General features: G+C 39.4%; 4 protein-coding genes across 6 annotated transcripts in view; 3 read left to right on the top strand and 1 right to left on the bottom strand.

Moving 5' to 3' along the window:
• CFAP70 (cilia and flagella associated protein 70) overlaps positions 1-7280 on the top strand; it is a 107205-nt gene extending 99925 nt beyond the window's left edge. The window contains 2 exon segments of the mRNA XM_054572412.1: positions 3589-3636; positions 7200-7280. Coding sequence (XP_054428387.1) covers positions 3589-3636; positions 7200-7280 — 129 coding nt within the window.
• A 1281-nt stretch (positions 7281-8561) lies between these two features.
• On the top strand, positions 8562-10589 carry MRPS16 (mitochondrial ribosomal protein S16). 2 transcript variants are annotated; one of them, XM_054572618.1, is made up of 3 exons: positions 8562-8740; positions 9197-9457; positions 9922-10589. In XM_054572618.1, exons 1-3 carry the CDS (start codon positions 8728-8730, stop codon positions 10053-10055), a joined length of 408 nt encoding a protein of 135 aa, XP_054428593.1. In that variant the 5' UTR covers positions 8562-8727; the 3' UTR covers positions 10056-10589. The 2 variants fall into 2 exon arrangements, with proteins under 2 accessions (XP_054428593.1, XP_054428592.1); XM_054572617.1 differs by lacking the exon at positions 8562-8740 and adding an exon at positions 8758-8976.
• A 1649-nt stretch (positions 10590-12238) lies between these two features.
• Positions 12239-17281, top strand: DNAJC9 (DnaJ heat shock protein family (Hsp40) member C9). Its single transcript, XM_054572616.1, has 5 exons — positions 12239-12920; positions 13093-13233; positions 13835-14089; positions 16146-16229; positions 16592-17281. The coding sequence occupies exons 1-5, from the start codon at positions 12741-12743 to the stop codon at positions 16709-16711; spliced, it is 780 nt and encodes a 259-aa protein (XP_054428591.1). The 5' UTR covers positions 12239-12740; the 3' UTR covers positions 16712-17281.
• Positions 17282-18351: 1070 nt separating this feature from the next.
• The window catches only part of FAM149B1 (family with sequence similarity 149 member B1), a 56649-nt gene continuing 49302 nt past the window's right edge, over positions 18352-25698 (bottom strand). The window contains exons 10-14 of one of the 2 annotated variants that reach the window (XM_054572613.1): positions 25055-25279; positions 23223-23346; positions 22884-23009; positions 20120-20198; positions 18352-19009 (exon numbers count right to left, since the gene is read on the bottom strand). In XM_054572613.1, the coding sequence (XP_054428588.1) occupies positions 18936-19009; positions 20120-20198; positions 22884-23009; positions 23223-23346; positions 25055-25279 (628 nt within the window). In that variant the 3' untranslated portion in view covers positions 18352-18935. Of the gene's footprint in view, positions 19010-19964; positions 20199-22883; positions 23010-23222; positions 23347-25054; positions 25280-25698 lie in introns of those variants that run through there. The other variant, XM_054572612.1, reaches the window with a different exon arrangement.

The following is a 25698-nucleotide window of genomic DNA, read 5'->3' on the forward strand; positions in this document are numbered from 1 at the left end:
AGCAAGAAGTAGCATCTCCTCATGTCTCCACCCACTGGAATCTGAGCTGCGCTTGTGAATTACTTTGATCAGTAGAATATGATGGAAGTGTGTGAGTTCTCAGAGACTAGGCCTTTAAAGGTTCTGTGGCGACTGTTCTTGCTCTCTTAAAACTCTGGGACCACTCTGCACTCAGCAGTCAAGCTGAGACACCACAGGGCAAGGCAGAGTCCCTCCTAGGGGTGGGGTTATTGGGTCCTCTCATGCTGCTGCCACTCAGGGGAGTGCTCTGCCTGAGCCAGATGGCTGCTCCCATACAGGGGAGGAGTCAGCACTGGGATCCCTCTGACTACTCTTTCTGTTCTCTCCCCAAAGCCTCCATCTCCAGTCTCTCTTCAAGTCCCTCTACACAACTCTGTACTACCTTTAGCCAGGGATCTACTATCTGTGGCTGCCAATCTGTACTCAGCTATCAGGCTGTAGCACCATCAAACCAGGGTCAAGTCCTTCCTGGGGCGTGGCTACTGTATCCTCTCACATTGTTGCCACTCAGGGTAGTGGTCTGCCTGAACAAGGCTGTTGCTGTATGGGGAATGAGTCAGCACCAAGATCTGGCCGGCTACTCTCTCAGTTTTCTCCCTCAAAGCCTCCTTCCCCAGGCTTTCCTCAGGCATCTCTAGCCCACTCCGCCCTGCTTTTGCCAGAGCCCAGGGTAAGTAGCTGCAAATAAAAATTTATGCGTTGGGCCTTTAAAAGGCTCTTTTAGCTCTTAAAAGGCTCTTAAAAGGCTAGAGCCACCTGTCTCTAGCAGAGAGCCACCATGCTTCTTTTCGCAGGTGGTTCTTATCTTTGTACTTTTTGTACTTTGTACTTTTTGGTGCTGTAGGCTGGAGATCCTCGCTTATGGTTTAGACTCCGCTGTTCTCAGGGGGATCCAACTGGTTGTTTCAATATCCTTCTTGTGCTGCCACCCTTGGGCGCCCTGACTGTCTTCTTAAGTCTCTACCATACTCCTTACCAGTTAGATTGTGCTAAAGCTTACTCTTCTGACTGTCTGAGGTTATAAGGCTCCTCTCTCACTATTGTTCAGTTGTTTGTTCCAAGTGGTTTCTCCACAATTTAGTTGTAACTTCAGGTTGGTCCTGGGAAGAGGTCAGTATGACTTTCATTCACTCCTCTGCCATTTTTATTTCCTCCCAATAAAGTTATTTTTAAAAGACTTTATAGCCCCCTACAAATGAGGAACATATGGACTATTTAACAAATAGTGGTGGAGTAACTATCTATATGAAAAAAATTAGTTCTTTATCTAATCACACACACACACACATACACACACATTCTAGCTTGTTTAAAGACTTAAATCTTAAAACTTTAGATTATTTAGAAGAAAATATAGAGAATACCTCCAGGTCCTCAGGGTGCATGGGTCTCTTATGACTGTAAAAGCACAAAACAAAAATAAAATATCAGTAAATTAACAACTTTAAAATTGGAAATTCATGTATAACAAAAGATACTGAAATAAATCTTAAGGACTTTATTATAAATACTTGCAGCATTTATAACTAAGAAAGGATTAGTATCCAGATTATATAAATAGCTGCTACAATAAGAAAAAAACCTACAAATAATCTGACTGAAAAATGGTCACAGGACCCCTAGTAGATGAGTAGACAAAAAAGCTGTGGTATATTTACATAATGGAATGCTATTTGATCATTTTTTTAAAATGGAAATCTTACCCTTTGCGACAGCATGGATGGACATGGAAAGCATTATGATAAGCATAATAAGCCAGTTAGAGAAAGACAAGTACCATATGATTGCACTCATATGTAGAATCTAATGAGCATAATGAACTAATAAGCAAAATAAAGACAGATCCATAGATAGCAGGCTGACAGCTGTCTGGATGGGTGGGGTTGTGGGGGCTGGGTGGTGGGATTGAGAAAAAAGAAAAAGAGAGAGAGAAAACTCATGAACATGGACATGGACAACAGTTTGGGGATTGTCAGAGGGTGCGATGGAGGGGTAGGTAGAGAGGCTACTTGGGGTATAAATGGTGATGGGAGGAGACTTGATTTGGGATTGTGGACACACAATGCAGTGTACAGATGATGTGTTGTGGAATTGTGCACCTGAAACCTATATAATTTTGTTTACCAGTGTCACCCCAGTAAGTTCAATTAAAAGGGGGAAAAAAGATGGCAAATTTTCTTTCCTGACCCACCTCCCCCCACAAAAAAAAATGACCACAGGGTAGAAATTATACAATTTGCTCGAGGAAACTGTAAAAGTCAATAAATGTATGAAAAGTTCTGCCACATTAGTAATCATGAAAATGCAATTTAAAATAATGATGTGACAGAAGTGCACACCCATCAGGTTGGCAAAAACTATCTGATATTTAACAAAATTGGTAAGGATTCTCACAATTGCTAGTAAATGTAAATTTATATAACTAAAGCGCAATATGGCATTATGTAGTCACATACATATATACAACTTAGTAATTTTATATTTAGGTACATTGCTAATAAAAATGCCAGAAGACATATATAAGGATGTTTACTGCAGCATTTTCCTATTATGCAAAAAAATTTTTCATTCTTTTTAAAAATTATTTTGGTTGTTCTGAATACTCATGTCATTTGGCCCTCTGCCTCCCTATGGAAGAAATATAACAAAGGTAACAGTGACAGGAGAAGAAAGATGTAGTGAAAAATGCCCATGAAACTAGGAAAGCTACAAAGTGTAGATAAAGGAAAGTCTTTTGGGCAGTAAAAGTTTTGTGAACTAGTAAATATTTACCATGGACTAGCACTAACCAGGAAATTGGACTAGATATTCTGTAAGTTCACTTCTAGCCTGAACATTCTGTGGATCTCATATTTATGTATTTAGGCTTTCCCAAGTGACTAGGAATACTCTAATTTGTTATGCACAAACTTGTGAAGTATAATAGTGAATTCATATTATTCTCATTTAACTTCTTCATGCAAGAATAACTGGGAGCAGTGTTCTCATCTCAAATCCAGATCTGCATGGAAGTAATTTCAGTATCTACTTTTTTTCTAACACATAGAGGCAGGGTAAAGTTAAAAACTTAAACTTTGGTGTGAGACTGCATTATTTTAAAATCTAGCTCCTCCACTTATTAGCTTCATAACCCTTGAAAATATATTCTCTGTGCCTGGATTTTTTTTACCTGTAAACTGAGAATTATAAATAGTTATCTCTGAGGATTTTTTTTTTAAGGATCAAGATGAAAGTATGTAAAGCACTTAAAACAATGTAAATAAGTTAAACCACAAAGTAAGCACAATATGAGTGTTAGCTATTATTAATAGAATGGCTTCAATCCTGAGAGGAACAAATGACCCATGGTACTTTCAGGAAAAACAAAAGGAAAGAGGCCAAGTTATTTTTAAGCTTTTTGAAATGAAGAAGGCACATGTATTATTTCCCTGCTTCATCTTTGAATTCTCAGGTTCTTAAGAAAGTATAGAATCCTCTGCTTTAGGTAGAAATTATTTTTGGCAATGGACTTTACCATATAATGTTTGTGATATATCACCATCACCAGCTGCTACTCTTTTTTTTCAGGCTGGACAACAACTGGAAGCTGAGCAGGCTTACAAGTATACAGTGAAGGTATGATGCAGACGCCTCTGCTCTTTGCACTGTACTAAGGTTGGGAAAATGGGAGGAAAGTACTGGCTTAATTCACAACTTTATAGCATTTCATTATGTGAATATTTTTCTAGAGGCTTTTCTTACCATCTTCTCCATTATCATAATGCTGCTGGGTTTGGAACAATAACCTACATATTACCATGGGGGATCTTCTTTTATACTTTAGAGAATATGGTTTAATGGAAAGACAGATGGTTTGGGTGTCGGTAGACCTGAATTATGGTCCTAGTTTTTCCATTAACATAACATGTTAACCTCTCTGGGCCTCATTTTCCTCATGTGTAAAATAAAGGTATTGGTCTCATCTAGGGGTCAACAGATTTTTCCTGTAAATGGCAAAATAGGAAATATTTTCGGCTTTGTGGGCCAAATGGTCTCTATTGCAACTACTATACTCTGACTTGTGAAAAAACAGGCATAGACAATTCCTAAACAAATGAATATGGATGTATTTTGAATAAAACTTTACTTACAAAAACAGGCAGTGCACTAGATTTGGCTCACAAGCAGTGGTTTGGCAAACCCTGGTCTATCGGTTATGAATTGTAATTAATTTTACTTGAAAGACAGTGGCTTAAACAAATGAGTTTTATTTTTCTCACCTAATGAAGAGTCCAGGGCTGGTACCACAGGTCCACAATGTCATCACAAACCAAACCTCTTTCTACTGCTCTGCTCCACCAATCATAGCTTACAGTTTCCATCCCTCAGAGCTGAAAGACAACCATGGTAGTTCCAGCTGTTATATCTATATTTCAGGCACCATGAAGAACAAGTGGGGGTGGAGAACAAAGTGGTCATGCTAGTTATTTTCCCTCTCTTTAAAGAGCAATGACTTCAACTTGCGTTTCATTGGCCACATTGGTCATAACACTTCCCTTGCAAGGGAAGCAGGAAATGTGGGTTTTAGCAGGCTCCACTGTTGCCCTGAAAAGAAATGAACACTTTTTCTGTAAACAAGGAGAGAGTGGGTATTCAGTAAGCAACTAGATGTCCCTACTACACTTTTAGATTCTAAAATTAAATCCAGATCTAACATCTTTGATTCCTGCCACTTGCCAAATGGTAATAGTATACAATAGTCAAGATATATTGCATGATAATGTGAATCTTTTAAAAATAAACTTTATTGTGGGAAGACAAAGAAACACCCCCCAAGTCAAAGAGAAAGGAGAAATCCCCACAAAGAGAACTAAATGAAATAGAGGCAAGTAAACTATCAGATAGTGAGTTCAAAACAATGATTCTAAGGAAGCTCAATGAGCTCAGTGAGCTCAGAAGGAGTTACAAAAATCTACAGGGAAACTATGAGGAACTTCCTGCAAACTATATCAGCATGGAAAAGGACATAGAAACTATTGATAAGAGACCAGAGGAAATGAAGAACACAACTTCTGAACTGAAGAACACAGTAGAAGGAATCAAAAGCAGGCTAGATGAAGCAGAGGAATGAATCAGCCAGGTGGAGGATAAGGTAGAAAAACAGCTCCCAGAAAGAGCAAGAAAATGAAAAAAGACTCAAAAAGAATGAAGAGGCATTGAGGGAAATGTAATAATATCCATATAATAGGCATACCAGGGGTAATAGGAATATAATAGGAGAATAAGAGGAGGAAGGGATAGAGAACCTGTTTGAAAAAGTAATGATGGAAAACTTCCCTAATTGGAGGAGAGAAAAAGGCACACAAGTCCAGGAAGCACAGAGGGTCCCATTCAGGAGGAACCCAATGAGGCCCACTCCAAGACACATCATCATGAAAATGGCAAATAGCAAAGACAAACACAGAATCCTAAAGGTAGCAAGGGAGAAACAGGTAGTAACATACAAGGGAGCCCCAGTATGGCTTGCAGCTGACTTCTCAACAGAAACAATACAAAAACGAGAAGGGAATGGCAAGAAATAATCCAAGCCATGAAAAGCAAAGGCCTGCAACCAAGACTGCTCTTACCCAGCAAGGCTCTCAATTCAAATGGAAAGTGAAATAAGGAGTTTCCCAAACAAAAGAAGGCTGCAAGAATACACCTCCACCAAACCAGCATTGCAAAATATCTTCAAGGGACTGCTTTAAGAAGATGAAGAAAAAGAATCTGTGAATACTCATTTCCTTTCACATTCACCAATACTTGATATGGCCAATATTTGTAATACTTATTAATCTGATTGTCACAATGATGTGTTATTTTAATTGTTCCTTAATTATTTGTTGACACTAAACCTGTTTTCATATATTTCTTGCCCATTTCTATTAATTTTAAAAATCTTTAAATGACTTTTTGGTATTCTTTATCCATTTTTTGATTAAAGGTTTGTAGAATTTTTGCCCTAAGGAAAACAAAACTATTAACCCTTTTTTAGATGTGTTGCAAATAGTCTCCTATTCTATTACTTGTCCTTTAACTTTTTTTATATGAATATTACTATATAGTTTTAAATATTAAATATAGTTATATTGTCAATATATGACTTTATAGCTCCTGGGTTTGAATATGTTACTTCAAGGTAAGAGAAATATTACTTTGCATTTTCTCCTAAAGCTCCTTAGATTCTACATATTGATTTTTAACTCACCTGAATATTTCTTGTATAATGTGTGACTTAAGGCTCTATATTTATTTCAAGTTATAGTGTTCCATGCACCTTACTTGTTGAATAAGCCTTATTTTCCCCACTGATTTGAAATATCAACTTAATCATATATTATATTGTTAGGCAGATATATACATTTGTTTCTAGAATGTTCATTTTATTTCATTGATCTACATGATTATTTCTGTGCTTGTGTCATGTTTTAATTGCTGAAACTTTATAATGGACTTAAATTTTTTTATATTTTTCATGGATTTTTACATTTAAAAAATAAATAAAATCAATGTGTATTTTAAAATAAAGAAAGGAAGAAAGAACTCCTACCTTTTGCGACAACATGGATGGAACTGGAGAATATTATGCTAAGTGAAATAAACCAGTCAGTGAAAGACAAATACCATATGATCTCACCTTTAAGTGGAATCTATTCAACAAAATAAACCACAGGCAAGGAAACATGGAGCAGACTGAAAGTGACCAGAGGGGATGGGGAAGGAGGACAATGGTTGAAAGAAGGAGAAGAGACTAGACAAAGAACATGTATGAATGCCCCATGGGCATGGACAACAGAGTGGGAACTGACTGTGGGAGTGGGGGTTGGGGTGAGATGGGTGGAGGGGGGCAAAGGAGGAAAAATGGAGACAACTGTAATAGATAAACATGATTTAAAAATAAAAATAAACTTTATTGAAGTTATTTTTTTAAAAGTGCACCAACTGTGACTGTTCATGCCACTTAATGAATTTTTATAAAGTGAAAATATCCATATAACCAGCACGATATCCTGAGGTATTTTAATGGAGTTACCATGAAATAGGGAATATAGCCAATTCTATCCTAAGGAACTATGTTCTTTAGCTGTGGCTCCAAAATGAGGGATCTCCACATAGGTTTATCAGATATGACATATGTCCCTTTCCTTCCTTTATTGCAGCTAAAATTGAAAGATGAGGCTCTGTTGGCAGAGATCCACCTGCTACAGGAGATGGTTGGTTTTGGAAATCCATCTTTCTGAATTTCCATTTCAGCTGAAGAATTTTCTCTACGGGACTCTCAGCTTTTTTTCTTCCAGGAGCTATTAAGCCCTGGATGCTCCACCATGTAAGACCTGGGGATAGAGAACGAAAGAATCTTCGCCATAAACAGAAACCCACTCATTTATTTCCATTGGCTATCTTACTTGGTATCAAATGTTACTGGTTGTTTTTACTGATTGACAGTACAATGGACGACAATAAAGAATGGAAATTAGAGATTCAAAATTCATCAGTGTGGTTCTGGAGTTGTTATACCGAGGTATATATAAGAAAAAATATATATAAAATTAAGGTATAGTGGGTTCATTATTAGGGTTTCTTGTGAAAGCTAATTGGGACCACTCCTGGAGGAAGTGAACTGCTAAGGTCCCTGGCCAGGTTTACTTACTGAAACTTAGGAATTAAGGCATCATTTTCTAAGGTGGAACTAAAGGAATAAAGCTGTGCTGGGTAACTGTATTAGGGCAAAAAGCATATTAGCTGTCTGTGGCCAGGCCATTTGGATTCAACGGTGAAGAGAAATGCTAAGTAGAGAGGTCTTTGCTAAAGATACCACCTTTATCTTCATGGATCTAGTGCACAAGGGCTCTATAATGAGTCCATTACCCTCTTATGGATGCAAAACTCAAATTGAGGTCATTATTCTAGGGCTAAAGATGACAAAGGAACCATACTTCACCCCTGTTCTCCTGGGTCACTCACTGCATAGCAAAACCATGAATAAAGGCTCCCTATACTTTATTGTTTAGAGAGGTGAAGAGAATAGAAGGGGAGGTGAGAGGCATATTAGTAAACATTGAAACATGAACTCTAAAATCATTTATAGTCCTTTTCTAAGTCTGGTGTTACCTCCCTGTCTCCCCGCCAGACTGTGACCTTCCTGTGGGCAGGACAGCGTTCTTTCATCTTTGTGTTTTCAGGGCTGCACCTTGGCGCTTACAGGTGCTCAAAAACGTTTGATGGAAGGAATGAGTGGCGGAACACTGTAGCGCTTCTCTTAGTTGTTCCGGGAATGCTCCCAATACTCTCTCCACCAGGGACTCCCAGGTCAGCACAGGCCGTGAGCACCCAGAACGTGAAGATTACTCTGCTATCCCTGCTATTAGCAAATTGTAGCTGGCCTTTCCTTTTTTTTTTTTTTTTTTTTTTTTTTGGTGGCAGTTTAAGGGAGGTACATTCGTGTTTACTGTGTTGCATTATGGGGAATGTAGGCGCGGAAAGCGGAAAGGGCTGGGCGAGAGGACCAAACGCTTCCGGCACGGGCACCCGAGGCATTTGGCCGTGGCTCACGGCTCTGTCACTCCAAGGTTTTGCAACGTTGACCCTGCACATCCGACAGAGGCAGTAGAGCTGATCCTTGCAGGCGGCGCGACGCTCCGAGGAGCCGCTCCTGGCTCACCGTCCACAGCGCACGCTGGCTGCATCATGGTCCAGCTTAGTGAGTGACAGGGACCCGAGAGACCTTCCGGGCGGCCCCAGGGGCATGGAGGACTGGAGGGGAGCAGCGCTGTACTAGGGAAGCTTGAAGCAACCCGAACCTGAAACAGCCACACAGCCTTATGTTTGACCATACTCCTCATTCTCTTCTCACTTAATTCCCCCTGAAGCCCTGTGACATAAGTGGCATTCATTTCTAGATGAGGCAGCTGCGGCCCCTACCTGGTCACCGAACTAGTAAGTGGCAGGCCTGTGCTGAGTGAATAGAGGGTTGAGGAGGAAGTCATCTGGGGGAATATGTAATAAGGGTTTCACAAGGAAATGGTTTCTAAGCCAGATTGACAAGAATTGGTTAGTAATAAGGATTTCCATTGGAGGAAAGGGAATGTTTCATCTACCTCATTTTACCCATTTTGTGCCCTCATTTCTTGTGTCTTAACCACTTATTTCTCTATAGCTACTCTCCTCTGCAAGGCCTACCGTGGAGGCCACTTAACCATCCGTCTTGCTCTGGGTGGCTGTACCAATCGGCCTTTCTACCGCATAGTGGCTGCTCACAACAAGTGTCCCAGGGATGGCCGTTTCGTGGAGCAGCTGGGCTCCTATGATCCACTGCCCAACAGTCATGGAGAGAAACTCGTTGCTCTCAACCTGGACCGCATCCGGCATTGGATTGGCTGTGGAGCCCACCTCTCTAAACCTGTGGAAAAGCTTCTGGGTAACTTGACTCTAGCCTTACCTAGGGATTTTAAACTAAAGTTAATTATAGGATGATGGGAATTAGGAATGATTTTCATTACTTGTAGGCTGCTCAGGACTGGAGTGAGGTAAATTTGTGATCTAATTGCGTTTTGAATCTGGAGAACTTTTGCAGACTCGTTTACAAGACTTCTTGGGGGACTGGGAAATTATGCTAAAAATGGGAACAGTGTGTCTCGAATGGCTGTCAGTTTGTCTTTTTTCCGGTAAGGAAAATAGTGTTAAGAACTTGACAAGATCTATTGTCTCCTTGCAGTAAGGTGTTGGGGGGAAGAGATAAGACAGATTGTTAAGTGAGGAGCTTGTTTTAAATCCGTGCTCTCGGTCAGGTCTTTGTTAGACCTCAGTTCTGTGAGTCTGAGTTCCCAGGGAAACACTGGCTTTTTACTATGTTATTACAATCGAAAATCCTGTTGCTTTTAGGTCTTTCTGGTTTTTTCCCTCTGCATCCCATGATGATCACAAATGCTGAGAGGCTTCGACGGAAACGGGCGCGTGAAATTCTCTTAGCATCTCAGAAAACAGATGCAGAGGCTACAGAAACAAAAGAGAGCTGACTTCAATGGGCAAAGCAGCGAGAACAAGGTCAAAGTCCTCTCAGAACACTTGTGCAGAGTTCTTAGTTTTATTAGATTTAGAGGTCAATAAATGGAATTTTCTTTGTCATCCATGTTCTTCTGGCCTGGCCTGAGCATAGTCCTGGGAGAGATTTGTTCTTGTGTGACACAAGCTGGGTCTAGGTGCTAATTAGCTTTTTCAGCCTCTATCTGGGGAAGCACAGTGGCTGTGGGGTAGGTTGGACTTTTGGATTGGGCCCTGGGTCTCTTAGATAACTTTACAGTCCGCTGCCTTCAAAACTTCCCTGTTTCAAAGTCCCCAGCTAATATGTCCATGGCCAGTTCAAGTAATTCCTACCTTAATCATTTATGGTCATCCTACAAGTTCAAGAACACAGTTAATGCCCTGGCTGATGTGGCTCAGTGGGTTGGAGTGTTGTCTCAGACCAAAAGGTTGTGGATTTGATTCCCAGTCAGGGCACATAGGAAAAGGCAACTGATTGATGCTTTTCTCTCTGCCTCCTTCCCTCCCTCCCTCCCTCCCTCCTTCCCTCTCTTTTCTAAAAGCAATGAAAAAATGTCCTTGGGTAAAGATTAAAAAAAAAAACCAAAAAAAACAAAACAAAAACGCAGTTACTTTGCTTACTGTTTTTTTTAATTGCAGGTTTATATTTTCTTAACACAATCTCAAATTTACTAAGGTAAATTTATTACGCACTTTTAGGCTGTAATAGCCTTTTAATAATGAGAAACTGGAAAAAGTTAATATTGTAAAGTACCTACATACATTCTAGGCCCTTCACATGCAAGGTTATTTGTAAGATTTATACGGTATTACGAAAGTCAGAGAGGACTGTCTCCATTTTATAAATGGGTAGACTGAAGTTCAGAGATGGTAACTTGACCAAGGCCACAGTTTAATATTGGCAGAGCTGAGATTCAGACCCCAGTGTGCCTACTTGGAGAGCCCTTTAAAGTATGTATTGTTTGTAGTGTGATGGCATGGAGGAATAAGAATGAGGGGCTTTTCAAATAAACTTAAAAAGTCAGTGATAGAATTGGGTTAAGATATCATGAGTTTGGTAATATAAATGACTGGCTGTGCCAAAAACCCAAAATACTACATTTTCTGCTCCACCCTAACCTCAGGATTCTACAATCACAAGCATGGATTAGATGGTTTTTGTGCACGTTGGATAATACAGATTTCAAATTCTAGCATAAGACAAATCAGAAGATTTATAAAGGAGACTCTAAAGCCCTTACAATGTACCAACCAATTTTATTTTGGGTTCTATATTCTGGAAACAATTAACAGCCACCTCAAATTGTGGGGTCAAGACTCCCCAGGATTGTTACTGGTTGGCTTCCACTTGCTTTGACTTGGAAGGCAGTGCAAACAGAGCAAGACTGACTTTACCTGGGTTTGATCTTGGATATGGAAAGAGAAATGCTTTCAAAATGATAGGAACTCTGGAAGTTTGAAAGATACACTGGAGAGTTCAATAGAAGCTTTAATTGGTAGAGCAAAAGAGAATGTGATTTTGAAAAGTATTTATCAGTGTGGGGAACTGCTGTGAAATAGGTTAAGGTAGGGAATTTTTTGAGGTGCAGTTTCTGCCAACTCATGTGTCCACTTTGTGCCCTTGCCTCTCTTTTGCCTAAGACTTGTACATACATATTTCCTGTGTGGGCTCATCCTCACCCTGATTTCCAGTTTTCTCTAGGCCTAGCCTTGCCTTGGATCTCCAGGCCCGTATTTCTCACCATGTCTTAGATGATTGCATCAGCCACCACCTTTAAATCTAATAGAGTCAAAATTCAGCTCTGCACTTTATAAAGCATTAAAAAGAAAAATAAAAACCCTTTGCTTCAGGAGCTTATATTTTTATTAAGATGAGGATTTGAGTAGTTACCTCCACCAAAGTGGAAGGTGATTCCGGAGCTGGAGAGTGAATGGGAATGATTCTGTATTGTCAAATCTAAAAGTCTTAAATATAATTTTTTTAAAGACCTGTATTTTGTGCTTTTTGTTTAATGCAGGCTTTTTTTCTTACAGGGCTCAAAGGAAGTACCTACCCCACAGTCCCATCCTGTAGGTTGCAAAATTATTTGAGCCTTAAATCTTTATGTATTCTTGTCAGGATCATCTTTGAAAAATAACAAATCTATTTAATTATCGTTCTTTGAAAAAAAAAGATGTATACGAACCGTGTGAAATTAACAAATGCCAATGTTACGATGTTTTGTTGCTTTAAAAAACAAAAACAAAAACAAAACAATGTATGTAGGTCCAACCTAATACGGACATTCCATGTATTAAAAGATATTTTACATAGGCACATTCGGGAGAAAATAGGCACCGCGGAGGAGAGGGCGTGGCGGCCTTCGGGCTTCTTCCGCTTCCTCCAAGTAAGGTGGCTCCCGCAGGTGGCTCCCGCAGAAGGAGAAATCCGGGACGCCTACTGGGCTCCGCCTAATGGCAAGCCGACACTGGTGTTTCCGAGACCCATTTTGCGGCTGCCGTAAAGTGCGGTGTGGTGGTCACGCCCCTTTTTGCGCCTCTTGTGACGCCGGCGCCCTGGCCGTTTTGCGCGGGAAAAGAGAGCAGTCGGGAGCTCTAGGCTGCCCCGCTGGGACCCGCTTTTCGTGTAGGCTGCCGCAAGCTCCGCACCTCTGCTGGCTATGGGGCTGCTGGAACTGTGTGAGGAAGTGTTCGGCACCGCCGACCTTTACCGAGTGTTGGGTGTGAGGCGCGAGGCCTCAGACGACGAGGTCCGACGCGGCTACCACAAGGTGTCACTTAAAGTGCACCCGGATCGGGTGGGTGAAGACGACAAGGAGGACGCCACCCGTCGCTTCCAGGTACGCGAGTCTCAGCTCCACCGGCCGCCCGGGGCTGCCGGTGGTCTTCTGGCTGACTGGCCTCTGCCATGTGGATTGCCCGAAACCCGGCCTGGCGTTTTCTATTCTCTTTCTCCCGGCACGGTTTCTGTGAGAGGGACACGAATGACTTTTGGATGCTCTTCCTCCGCAGATCCTCGGGAAGGTGTATTCCGTTCTGAGTGACAAAGAGCAGAGAGCAGTGTACGATGAGCAGGGAACAGTGGACGAGGATTCTGATGTGCTCAACCAAGATCGGGACTGGGAGGCGTATTGGAGGTTACTCTTTAAAAAGGTAGAAGACTCCGGAGACTGTTTTGCGACTATTCCCGTCATTTATTCAACAGCGTTTATTGAATGCCTCTGAGGCATTGCCTTTTGTGTTGTGCAGGAAGGGGAATTTGGTCTTGAAATATACAAACACATATACACAGAGGCATTCCTCAGGACATATACGGTGTGTACTGTATGTTCTTGAAGAAAAACACATTTATTTAACCGTAAAGTTGAACGATTTATATGTGTGTGTATATGTACATACACATACTCTTACTGAAATAAGTCTTTACCTGTTGATGTAGAGTGATTGTAATGAAGGGTGGGGGCTTAATTTTTTACAAGATGTGCTTTGCTTTACATATCTAAATGGAAGTCCTGAGTGTTTCTCTGGATCTTTTCACACCATTGGGAACATTACTTAAGTTTTCCTGGTCCATAATTTAGTAGTTCTGAAGGTTGGACTACAGAGAACTCTGGAAAAGCTTTTGCATAGAAAATTTGGTTCCTTGCAACAATTTTAACTCAGCAGCTTGTATTGGGAAGAAATATTTTAACACCTAAGTCTAGTTTTAAAGTAAAATTCTCAAAGTTAAAGCACATGTTTCTTATTTGTTTAGATATCTTTAGAAGACATTCAAGCTTTCGAAAAGACATATAAAGGTTCCGAAGAAGAGTTGGCTGATATTAAACAGGCCTATCTGGACTTCAAAGGGGACATGGATCAGATCATGGAGTCTGTGCTTTGTGTGCAGTACACAGAGGAACCCAGGATAAGGAACATTATTCAACAAGCCATTGACGCTGGAGAGGTCCCATCCTATAATGCATTTGTCAAAGAATCGAAGCAAAAGATGAATGCTAGGAAAAGGAGGGTAAGATTTTGAGTGCTATTTATCATTTATATCTTGACTGCTTCCAAAAAGAATTTGAGGATATTTACAGTAATGGAAATACAGACAAAATCACAGAAATAAGTATTAGAGTTAACTTGCTATGTAGTTCTTATTAAATAAAATGAGCATATCAACTCATCAAGAGAAACTTGTTTTCCCTAGTATGTTGTGCTCAAGAGAATTTTACTGCATGGATTATTTAAATACTATCATCTTAACACTGAAACATTCTTCACATGGGCCAATCCTGTAGCTTTCCTGAGGCACTGCTTTGGATATAAAGTAATGGAGTCCAGATACATAGGTACAGATACACCCAGACTCCTGAGTTGGGCCCAGAATATGTATCTTTAAAATCAAACTGAAGTGGAAAAAAAAACCCCTAGTTTATTTTGGTGGTGTCTCCAAACACTTTGAGGAACACTTTTGGAGAACCAGGCTTGAGACCTGTGTGTCCTTTATATCCATATTAAATGGGGAGTTGGTGGTGGTAGGGCTGGTGGTAGGGGAAAGGAGCTGTTGGTAAGGGAAGGGGTGGTAGGGGACAGCTGGGATTCCAGGAGGGAGTAGATTCAAAGTAGCAAGCATCTGTGTCTCTGGTCTTTTGGGGTAAACAAGACTAGTGCCTAAGTAGCCATTGCTTTAACCTGACATTCATAAGGGGAAGTCCATAGAGAACAAACAATGTGAGATTGTAGATACCTGGTGGGTACCTTAGGTGGATATCTTATTTTGTATGCTGAATTTGGAGTGAAAATAAGTGCACAGCTTTTAATACAAGATAATTAATACAGAGGGGAAAGCTGACTTACGTGTGTTGAGTTGAGAGAAGTAAAATGTGTATCAAAATATATCATTTTGGCCCTGGCCTGTGTGGCTCAGTTGGTTGGAGCATTGTCCTGAAACCGAAGGGTTGCAGGTTCGATTCCCAGTCAGGGCATATTACCTAGGTTGCAGGTTCCGTCCCTGGTCCGGATGCGTACAATCCCCGGTCCGGGTGCATACGATCCCCAGTACAGGCATGTATGGAAGACAACCAATCAATGCTTCTCTCGCGTATTGGTGTTCCTCTCTCTCCCTTCCTCTCTCTAAAAAGCAATGAAAAAAAATGTCTTCGGGTGAGGACTTTAAAAAGTTATTTTGTCTTATAGGCTGCATCTATTTAGACTCAAGATGACTGTTCAAGTAGGTAATCATTTTCTCAGGTGAAACTGAGCACAGCAGTATTCAATAATAGGATATTAGTTTGAGAAACTTCCCTAGAGTATTGGGAGAAGGGGATGGCATAGTTTTGAGAGACTCCAGCACACCTGAGGAAGGGGGTGCAGTATTAAGAGGAAGTGGTCTCAAAGTAGGTGATGGAAACTGTCTATTGGAATAAAAAAGTCCTAATGTATCATCATTCCCAGTATTAATAATATTTGTTGCTATTTAGAAAATTCACTGGGGTTGGAACCTCTTAGTTTTAGTTGTTGCCCTGAAGGAAAAAAAACAACTTATTTACCTTTCCCAAGGTTTTCTAGTAGTATTTTGGAATCAGTACCCTAGGAAAATTTGGCGAAAGAGGTGGCTTGAAATCAAGTAAAGAAAGGTTAAAACTGATTTTATTGTGTTTATTCTGACTGCTTGGGAGAACTTTAAAATAAGGATTGCTTTCAAGGCTGACACCAGTTACATGTAGTAAATTGGATTCCAGGGGAGGAATCTCAGGTGCCTGTATCCTGGCAGTATTTTTGAGGGGATCCTTCATTAAGTGACCTTTCTTAGTCCTCCAAGCATTTTGTTTTCCTTCCTATCATCACATGATTATTAATACCGAACTACTTGCTACTCCTAACAAGATGGGGAAAACGCAGAAATTCTTATTAGAATCAGAATATATGCTTGTTCTCAGCAATTTTGCCTTTTAATGAATGGCATATTTATGTAATTTTATTCTAAATAATCCTCAAATTGAAAGGGTCATAGATTTGCTTTTGGCAAAGAGGATATATTTTTAGGTTGAAATGGAGTCTTATGTGAACTTCTGTTTTAGGCTCAGGAAGAAGCTAAAGAAGCAGAAATGAGCAGGAAGGAGTTGGGACTTGATAGAGAAGATAACTTGAAAGCAGTCATTCAGGTAAACTTGGCAGGCTGTTTGTGAAGGTTGCCGCCATTTCTTCATGATCTGATTCCTACTGTTAATGTTTACTTTGGAGTATATGTATAATGTTGTGGGTATTCAGTCTTTTTTTTTTTTAAGCCATAATTCACATTATATATTTATCTTTTTAAATTGTACAATTCAAAAGTTTTTTTTATATTCATCAAGTTGTACAACCATCTAATTCCAGAACATTTTATCACCATATAAAGAAACCCCTTACCCATTAGCAGTCACTCCCTATTTTCCCTTCCTACCAGCCCCTGGCAACCATTGAGTACTTTTGTGTCTATGAATAGTCTTGTGTTTTGAAAGTTTGTGTTTTAACTCTCAAACAGAGCAGACAAAAGGATCGGCAAAAGGAAATGGACAATTTTCTGGCTCAGATGGAAGCAAAGTACTGCAAACCTTCCAAACGAGGAGGAAGAAAAACAGCTCTCAAGAAAGAAAAGAAATGATGGAATTTTCTCGTCAGAAGTTATTAGGTGTTAGCTGATGGCATTGTAGGCAAGGTACAGTCAAGAACTGAAGAAAAAGTCAATTCAACCCTTGAGAAAAGTTGTCTTTCCCGGCTAAATTATTCAGATTAAGTACATAACCCAGAGTCACTCGACCTGATCTTAGTATATCCTAGAATCTTCTGGTATTCCGTGAAGTCCTCCTATGAAGGAATTTGGTGGTGATCATTGAGGTGAGAGGGAGAGGTTGTTATACTTCTGACGGCTCTTGCTTCTGTGGATCTTCTGTACAAGGAACTTTACCTAGAATGTGGGTCTGTCCATACTTCCTTTACCAGCTGTCATATTGCCACACAAGAGTGAGCTGCAGAGTATCCAGAGTGGTGTGGGTGATTACTAGGACAGGTATTCCACCTAGCAAGAATGACTTCAGAACACTTGCTGGACATCGGTCTTCCAAATACTTGGCAGTTTGCTTTTGGTCTTAATATTCTTAAACAGATCCTCTCTCTCTTTCTCTCGCGTTCTTTGTTTCACTCAACCAGGTTTTGTACCCTTTGCTTGAAGTATAGGAAAAACAGTTGTTCACATGACTTCAGGCATCTTTATAAGACTTAACATGATTAAACAAGTAAAACACGCCTTAAGTTTTAAATGATCACTGGGATATTACTGCTCAGTGTTCTTGGGCAGGTCACTGAGCTTGTCTGAACTTGTTTTCTCATCCATGAAAGGGTGAGGGAGTTTGGGTAAATAACTTCTTAGAGGCCCCTCTGACTCTTAACTCTGATTTTGAAAGGTAAGCCATCAGTGGTGTGGTTTCATGCACTCATGGTATTGATTTGTAAGAACAGTACAGAGATTTTCACTTAGATGTAGTTGAATCGTATGTATTCATTAGAATATGTGGAAGGTTTTTAGGGACTGTTCAATCTAAATCTCTGGTTTGTAGAGTAACATTCAATGCCATATGCATGAAATAAGCCTTCTGTTACTGAGCTTTATGTATCATAATTTATCAGAGATAAGCACATGACATGTTTTGAGTTTGTGATTATACACAAGTTAAAAATATACTCTTGTATTAAAAATATAATTTAATGCAGGTTGTTTAAAGTGTCTCCATATGATAGCATTAGAACACTTGGATGTAATACAAAAATTATCCCAGTTTATGATCACTTGAATTTATCCCTCTGAAAATTAACAATAAGATCTAAAACCGGTATGATCCTTAAAAGTTGAATGAAATTTAAATAAAATAAATAAAAGCCACAGTTAAAAGCATTGCTGCATTCATGGGTGCACTCAGGAGAAGGTTCAAGGTAAAACTAGAAGAATGCCAAAGTTCTCTACTTTTGCTCTTAGGATATGTTCATACCAGAATAATCACCAGGTGTCTGAAATTTTAGGGAATTGTATCTTGCAGGCTCACTAGGAGAAAGATTCTATTAATTTTTAAATTGACTTTTAGAGCTTCAGGAGAAAACCTGGCAAGTTGAGTTTAATATTTGGGAAAAAGTATGACCACTAAGGATAACAAGCATAACCGGATACCAAGCAGGCATTGTGAGGTTGAGCTGTCCTATCTGAGAAAAATAATATGCATTATGGCTTATTACATATTACTTTACACCAGTATTTAATATTTACGTCTTTAAGTTACTCACCCCTTCCATATCTTATCTGCCTGTGGGATTGGACATCTAAAGAGAAAGCTTTAAGAATGACATCTGTTTAATGAGCAGCTTAGATTTTTGATAGCCCTGTCTTCTAAAAATGACTTAAAACTGGGTACAGCTCTCCAGAAGTTAATATAAGCAGAAGTATTCCAATGCCAGTGATGACAATGTTATCAATCATTTACTACTTTTTGTGTATGTATAGTCTTATAGAATCCTATAATAATTGAAGTGTTCATTGTTAACAGACAACATGAGCAGTGATTTGGGAGTAATTATTCTTTTGTTAGATCTTTTGGTACAAACTTTACTGTCTGTTGGAATAGTTTAACTTAATACTGAAAGAAGACAGTAACTGGAGATAGAAACAGTACCCATGTAATCTTTGGCAGATACTCGTTTCCTCAGTCAGTTGTACCGAAATAACTTCCTGAAGGTAGTTTCAGGTTCTCTTCTATACAAGCTCTGTATCACACGAACACTGGTTTATGAAATCTTCCCACTTGTTCAGTGCAGCCTGAAGCAGGTTCTTCTCCTTTGCCTTATGGTCCCTGCCTGGTTCTAGAGACTGGCCCACCTCTGTTTAGAGACTTTGTAGACCCATGTAATTGAGGACCTGTAAGATAAAGAGTACATCATAGAGTGACACATTAGTAGACATTCTAGATCTGGTAACCTCAAATACATATCTGAGGGCTCTTTTTGGTCCGGTTGGGTGGACTTGAAATTTGGAGACTGGGAATAAGTAGTAAAGTATATATTTACCAAGGCAACAAAACCTTACATATTTTATGGGAAAAAATCTACGTTAAGATATGAAAGCATAACTTAGTTTTAGAGAAGTTTTTGCTAATTGAAAAAGACTAAAGTGCTTCACTTAACTAAATTTTACACTAGTTACACCTGACCATCAGCATGGCCAAATGTAATTGCTCAGTGGCAAGATCACTTCTCTATGAAGATTGATCCAAGAAAATCACTGAAAGCATTCAGAGACTGCTGTACTGCCACTAGGAACTGAACTAAGAATTTACGTTGACTATGGAGATTTCGTTTGGGGCAGATTACTTTATAATGTACTTGCTGATTAATCTTATTAACAGGAAATAAACTAACTGCCCCACTTTTAAATTTCACAACGTAATGAGAATGACCCTGATGGTGGTAAGAGGACTATTATAGGAAGAATTAAGACATTCATAAATTTTCTCCCATCACTCATGGGAAAATAGAAGCCACACTATGTAACTTAGAAACCAAAAAGTAAATGGGATAGAATCAGACTCAGCATATCTTGACATTTTACAATTTTTTTGGTCTTACCTTGGCCTAGCAGATTAACTGGCCAAGGCAGTTTAATCTATCGCAATATGGATTTTACCTACATAACATTAATGCAGTGTTTGAATGTTATGAAAGTAACTTATTTGGCTGGATTTTTTTAGATTTAAAAAAAAGTACTATTTACCTTGCCATAGTAGGGAGAGGTTAATTTATATACTATAATGAAAACAGAAATCTGGAACTCTTAGGGTCTGAACAATAGAGCTCTCTATCTTTTTTATTATATCCTATCTTCCAAAATGAATTTGAGGTGACTTGCAAAGATGTAGGTACACAAAATATAAAATCCAGAGGAAAGGAAAATAATCATAGAATTTTAAAAAAGACAAAGGCAGGGTCCTAACACAGCCACATAGTGGCAGAACAACAGTCATGGCCCCACCTGTTCCTGCAGATGCCCTCCCAGGTCGGGCCTGATGAGGATACTCAACAGCGCATGAGTGATGATACTGTGTGTCTGGCTGAAAAAGAAAAGAGTTATTTTGTACGATGCTATGTCTCCTAAAAGATAATAATGTGAGTAGATTTACAAGGGAAAACCTTGAAATTGGACAACAATGTAAATGGCATTTACTGCTAATCTGAGGGACAAGTTGGCTGAGTGCACCCTGTTACATTCCAAGGGAAAAAACCCAGAGGCCCACAGAGCCATTTGTTAACTTGTAAAAATCACAAGTTTTACAACTTTATTAATATGCCTTTAAGAGAATATTGGCATTTATAAATAATCTATAATGGTTTAATATTTCTAAATATAATTGGCTGCCAAGGCAATTTAATACAATTTCTATTGCCTGCAGACTTTAAAACAACAAACAGCTTTTTCAGCAGCATTGCAACAGCCATGACTTCTATATTTGAAATGTAATTCTCAATGTGAAACATTTCAAAATTATAAAGATTTTAAGGTTAAAATATTAAGATGTGAAATATCAAAAAAGAGCTATCCATGCCATCTCGCTGGCACTCTGGAATAAAAAAATTAAGTCCATGGCAGAGCGTTACAATTAAGAGATTTCAGGAATTTTTTTTTTCCTGGTAAAGCCAAATGTTTTTGATCAGGAGTCAGCAAATTTATTTGTAGAGTGCCAGATAGTAAATATTCTAGACTTTGTGGTACACACTGCTGTTGTTGGAACTGCTCAACCCTACAGTTGTAACGGGAAAGCAGCCAGAGACAGTACATGAATGAGCATGATGGCTGTGCCCTAATAAAACTTATTTTTTAATACAAAGAGGTAGTAAGCTAAATGGCCTGTGAATGCTGACTTCCATTCTAGATAAGACCACCACGGAGCAGAGTGCTAGTCTGGCAGTGCCAGGCCCAGGACTCAGATTTAGTGTTTTTAGTTACATTGAGCTACTAGCTCAACCCTTTTCATGAAAGCAAATTGAGAGAAATAGTTAGGGTAAGAAATTTTTACTTTTGTTATTGTTATAAAACTATGAAAGTGAAGAAACTTACATTTTTTCATATGTTCACCTTTACTTTTAAAGCAACCAAAAATGTTTGATGTGAGAGAATCTAGCTGTAGAATATAATCATCAAAAACTGCTTAACAAATGTTTTGGATCAAATTATGAGAAGACATTTATCAAAGGTTCTCAAACTTTCTAGTGTTCACACTCAGAATCAGAAGTGCTCACACTTCCCTTTTGCCTATGTCTTGGGTGAATCACCCTAAATCAAACCTCCTGGGGTCTATTGGGGTAAATAGTGTCTCCCCAAAGTTTATATCTACCTGGGACCTGTAAATGTGGCTTTATTTGGAAATAGTATCTATGCCGATACAATCAAGCTAAAATGAGGTCATACTGGATTAGGGTGGGCCCTAAATTCAATGACTGGTATCTTTGTCAGAGGGAAAATTGGAAGAAGGCTATGTGAAAATAAGCAGAAATCTGAGTGATGCAGCTGCAAGCCCAGGAACACCAAGGATTGCTGGCAACCACTGAAAGCTAGGAAGAGGCAAGAAAAGATTCTTCCCTCAAGCCTGAAAAGGGAACATGGCTCTACTGACCCCTTGATTTTGGACTCTTAGGCTCTGAAACAGAATAAATTTCTATCATTTTAAGCCACCCAGTTTGTAATAATTTGTTACAGCAGCTCTAGGAAACTTAATACAGTATCCCATTCATCTATTCTAGTGGAGGATTGTATGGTGCTTTAGGCTCCAGCAGCTCAAGGGTTATGAGTTAAGTGGGCTGCAAACACCACTATCCTGGAAACATGCAGGTTGTATGGCCCCTCTTATTTCCCTAGGCTCAGCAAGCCCTCTGCCCACAAAACAGATGAGATGGGGCTGAGCTGGTGTACAGTTGGGCAAGGTCAGTGCATGACTGCCAACCTCCCAACAAGGCTTTTTCTATTGCTTAAAAGTAAAGGGGCTAGTATGCGAAATGGTATGGCAATGTTAGCATCTTGAACAACTAAAAAAAAGAAAGTCCTAACTTGCCCACCCACCAGTCCACATCATTATCTGATACTACTATTGGTGTAACGCCATGAGAGCAGCATTAGAAAATGAAGTTATGCTTCCCTAATATGCACTGACATTTAACTTTTTTTTTTTTGGCTTACTCTCAGAAATATCTAAACTTCAAATTGTTAAAATATAATTTATACATAAGGCATTTGTGTTTGTGTGTGTTACATGATGAGTTGGCTCTGACTCCTGGTGACCATGTGAATGAGTGATGTCCACAAGGTCCGGTCCTCAACAACCCTGCTTATGAGCTCCCGTAGACTCATGCCTATGGTTCCTGTTATGGAGTCAATTCACCCCATACTTTGTTTTCCTCTTCCTGCTGTCTTCTACTTTTCCCAGCATTATTGTCTTTTCCAAAGAAACCTGCCTGCTCGTGATGTGCCTGAAGTAGGACAGCTTCAGTTTTGTCATTATGGCCTCTAGTGATGTTTCAGGCTTCATTAGCATTTTACAAAACCTTATTCTACAATTGAAAAGAACAAGTGGCAGTGACCCATTCAAATTTCAACAAGATGTTCTTAAAGCACTATTTTCATTTTTAGAACCTCAACTTTTATGCTTTGAGTTGATTAAGCCACTATGGAAAGTCTTAAATCCGCCAAACTAGTGTTTTTTCCCTTTCCCCAACTATCAAGACCATAGAGGAAACGTAACTACCAAAAATGACTGAGTTGTGTTGGGCCTGGAGAAAAAGTCAGGTAAAAGGAGCCTCTCCTGGGGCTGCTGATGGTTAGGCTCATCCACCACTGCACTTCGAGCTCGATTAGAATCCCCGTGGGTTTTCTGTGATAGAGAAAAAATTATAGAAACAGTTAAAACAATTTACTATGCGTGTCCTACATCAACCCTACCAAGCCAAGCACCTCCAATTCCATTGTCATTAAGTAGAATTCAGTATTGCTTTTGACAAAATACAGTGTAAATTAAGACCAGAACACAGGTCCTACAGAATTACTACAGATGAGGGTTTATAAGCAAAGGCAGTAGGAAACATACCATTTGCCTTTGTGGCCCCACAGTGCTCAAGTGTTCCACTTCAGCTGTGCCAATAGGTGGCAGCAGATTATTTCGACTCAGGGGCATTGGTGAGGGAGAAGACAGGGAGTCGGCCCCCACCTGGCTGCAGATCAAGCAGTGAACACCAAAACATGAAAGCATAAAGTTAGAACAATGCAAGCAAACTGATCAGAATCAAATGAACAGATGAATATAATGTCATACACAGAAAGCTTTAAGCTGTCGTAAGTTTGTAAGTAAAAAAATCTCAGTGAAAGGACTTTGGGTTTTTTCATTTTTTGTTGAAGCTATTCTGGACACAACAGAAGCTGACCCTTTCTCTCAGAAATCTGAAATAAAAGTTTGCCCTGACCTGGCTAGTGTGACTCAGTGGATTGAGTGTGGGCCTGTGAACTGAAAGGTTCGATTCCCCGTCAGGGCACATGCCTGCATTGCAGGCTGGGTCCCCAGTTGATGGCATGCAAGAGGCAACCAGTCGATGTGTGTCTTGCACATCAATGTTTCTCTCTCCCTTCCTCCCTCTCAAAAATAAAATCTTTTAAAAAATTTTGTTTTCCCACCTATGGTGTTGCACTTCTCTACCAGTAATGGATCTGTAATTTCACTTCTGATGGAATTCACTGTTCTGGGCCTTCTGATTGTCCTTTTCACTAACTATAATTCCCAGTAAAATCCTACACTCACTTTCTTCCATGGGGTTTGGAGCAGTTTGCTGTGCTACTCATACCAAAGACAGTAATTGAAACAATACTTTTCATGTCCCAGAACAAAGCAACTTCTTTTTCCACTTTGAAAAAGGACTGTCAGAAGGAATGAGAGATTTGTTATACATCAAGACCACTCATTCTTAAACGAATGAACCTATCACTGTGTAGATTCATTCTATATAGAACACTATTTTCATTGTTAGAACCTCAAGTTTTAGATTAGAATGAATCTATATAGTGGTATAGGTATAGCATCAGCAACATAATAAAAATGAGCAAATGAGATGAACCCTGGTGTTCTGGCACAGATTTTTGGTGGTTTTTGACATCTCTTTTAGTGAGTCTATTGGAATAAATTAAAACAAATTGAAAAATCAAAATCAAGAAATAACATGTTGGGAGACAAGTATAGTGAAACGTGCTTAATTTAGAAGCTGAATTCAAAACAGTTATGGCTTTATTATTTCATACCCTTGGTCATAATCTTAGAAATCAACCATGTTGTTTTGTGAATTAACTAAAGAATTTAATTTTAAAATACTGATATTTTTTGCACAATGAGGCTCAGAGTGTGTAGCAAATGAAGGGTGGGAAAAGGGGAGAGGACATGTGTACTGTTACTTCTTAAGAAGTGCTGAGGGTTATTTTTCCTGGAATATAAGCTATAAGCAACTACTTCTCTAACATTTATGAAGTTTTCATTGGCAATGGTATAAGCAGTTCCCAATGGTACAGAAAACATTAAAAGAGAATTAACTGTAATTGTGGGATGAATTTCACTGAACATGTACCCACTAAGGAAAATGTTTAATAAAATACATATACCTTTTATTCCTTTGGTAAGTGTCACTGAAGTATTCTAGCTAATATTTTATTTGTAGAAATAGAAATCTTCAGCTAAATCAACAGAAAGATCCAGTATCTGCATTCACATTTAAACCAATTTTTTTCTGTAGTGGATGGATTTGAACCAGTGTGCAATCCATCGTAAGAATACATAATGATTAGTTTCTAGACACACATTTCAATATTTAAATTCATTCTTTATGTAAAATTTTCATTAGTTTTACCACAGTTTCCAGAAATTATGCTTTTGACACTTACACTCGGGATCCTCTGAGGATTTCTTCCACGGGTCTTGGTGTTCCAGCTCGGGAATGGCTTGTGCTGATGGGATGAAGGGTACGTGGTGGGGGATTGCGTCTCCTGGCAGACTGCACAGTATACGACAGAGATGATGTACAAAGCTCTAGGGCTCGATTTGACCAATTTCGGGTTGAAAGGGTGGTACTGGACCCAGGCCTCGAAAGTAGCTTGTCATCGAGATCTCTAGTGGCCAAAGAAACCCACAGTGAAATCAAGATTGCTCTGTACTGGGAGACACGACTCAAAGGGTAAAAAACAGTCTATAAAACATTCAAGGAAGAAAAGTGCAAAAGTAAAAACTTAAGTAACCTAGTTTTTAGAAGTTACATAATCTAGCTCAGGCATGAGAATGTGTTCTTAAAAGGAGGATATCATTTCAGTGATACACGGAATGGAGATTTGGGAAATAAAGTCCTTTATTCACCTGCCATCACAGTCACTTCCTTAGTCACCAGTGAGGGCTAACCTGAAGGGTACCTTCTGTGAAGTGCTTCCTGAAAGTTTACCTTAGGGACTGAGATTCCTATTGTATTCAAGGCATTCTTTGGTGCTGAAAAATGTCACCAGAGAGACTTAGTTGAAAGGCAAGTATTGCTGCCTGC

Source organism: Pteronotus mesoamericanus, unplaced genomic scaffold, assembly GCF_021234165.1.
Source record: "Pteronotus mesoamericanus isolate MK-2021 breed Mesoamerican mustached bat unplaced genomic scaffold, CSHL_Meso_final contig_24, whole genome shotgun sequence".
Lineage (NCBI taxonomy): Eukaryota > Metazoa > Chordata > Mammalia > Chiroptera > Mormoopidae > Pteronotus > Pteronotus mesoamericanus.

Bases quoted from the DNA above. Each gene is read 5' to 3' on its own strand.
- DNAJC9 (XM_054572616.1), top strand. From the start codon at position 12,741: ATGGGGCTGCTGGAACTGTGTGAGGAAGTGTTCGGCACCGCCGACCTT. The intron at 13,234-13,834 runs GTAGAAGACTCC...TTATTTGTTTAG, and splicing joins GGAGGTTACTCTTTAAAAAG to ATATCTTTAGAAGACATTCA. The intron at 14,090-16,145 runs GTAAGATTTTGA...CTTCTGTTTTAG, and splicing joins TGAATGCTAGGAAAAGGAGG to GCTCAGGAAGAAGCTAAAGA.
- MRPS16 (XM_054572617.1), top strand. From the start codon at position 8,940: ATGAGGCAGCTGCGGCCCCTACCTGGTCACCGAACTA. The intron at 8,977-9,196 runs GTAAGTGGCAGG...ATTTCTCTATAG, and splicing joins CCTACCTGGTCACCGAACTA to CTACTCTCCTCTGCAAGGCC. The intron at 9,458-9,921 runs GTAACTTGACTC...TGTTGCTTTTAG, and splicing joins ACCTGTGGAAAAGCTTCTGG to GTCTTTCTGGTTTTTTCCCT.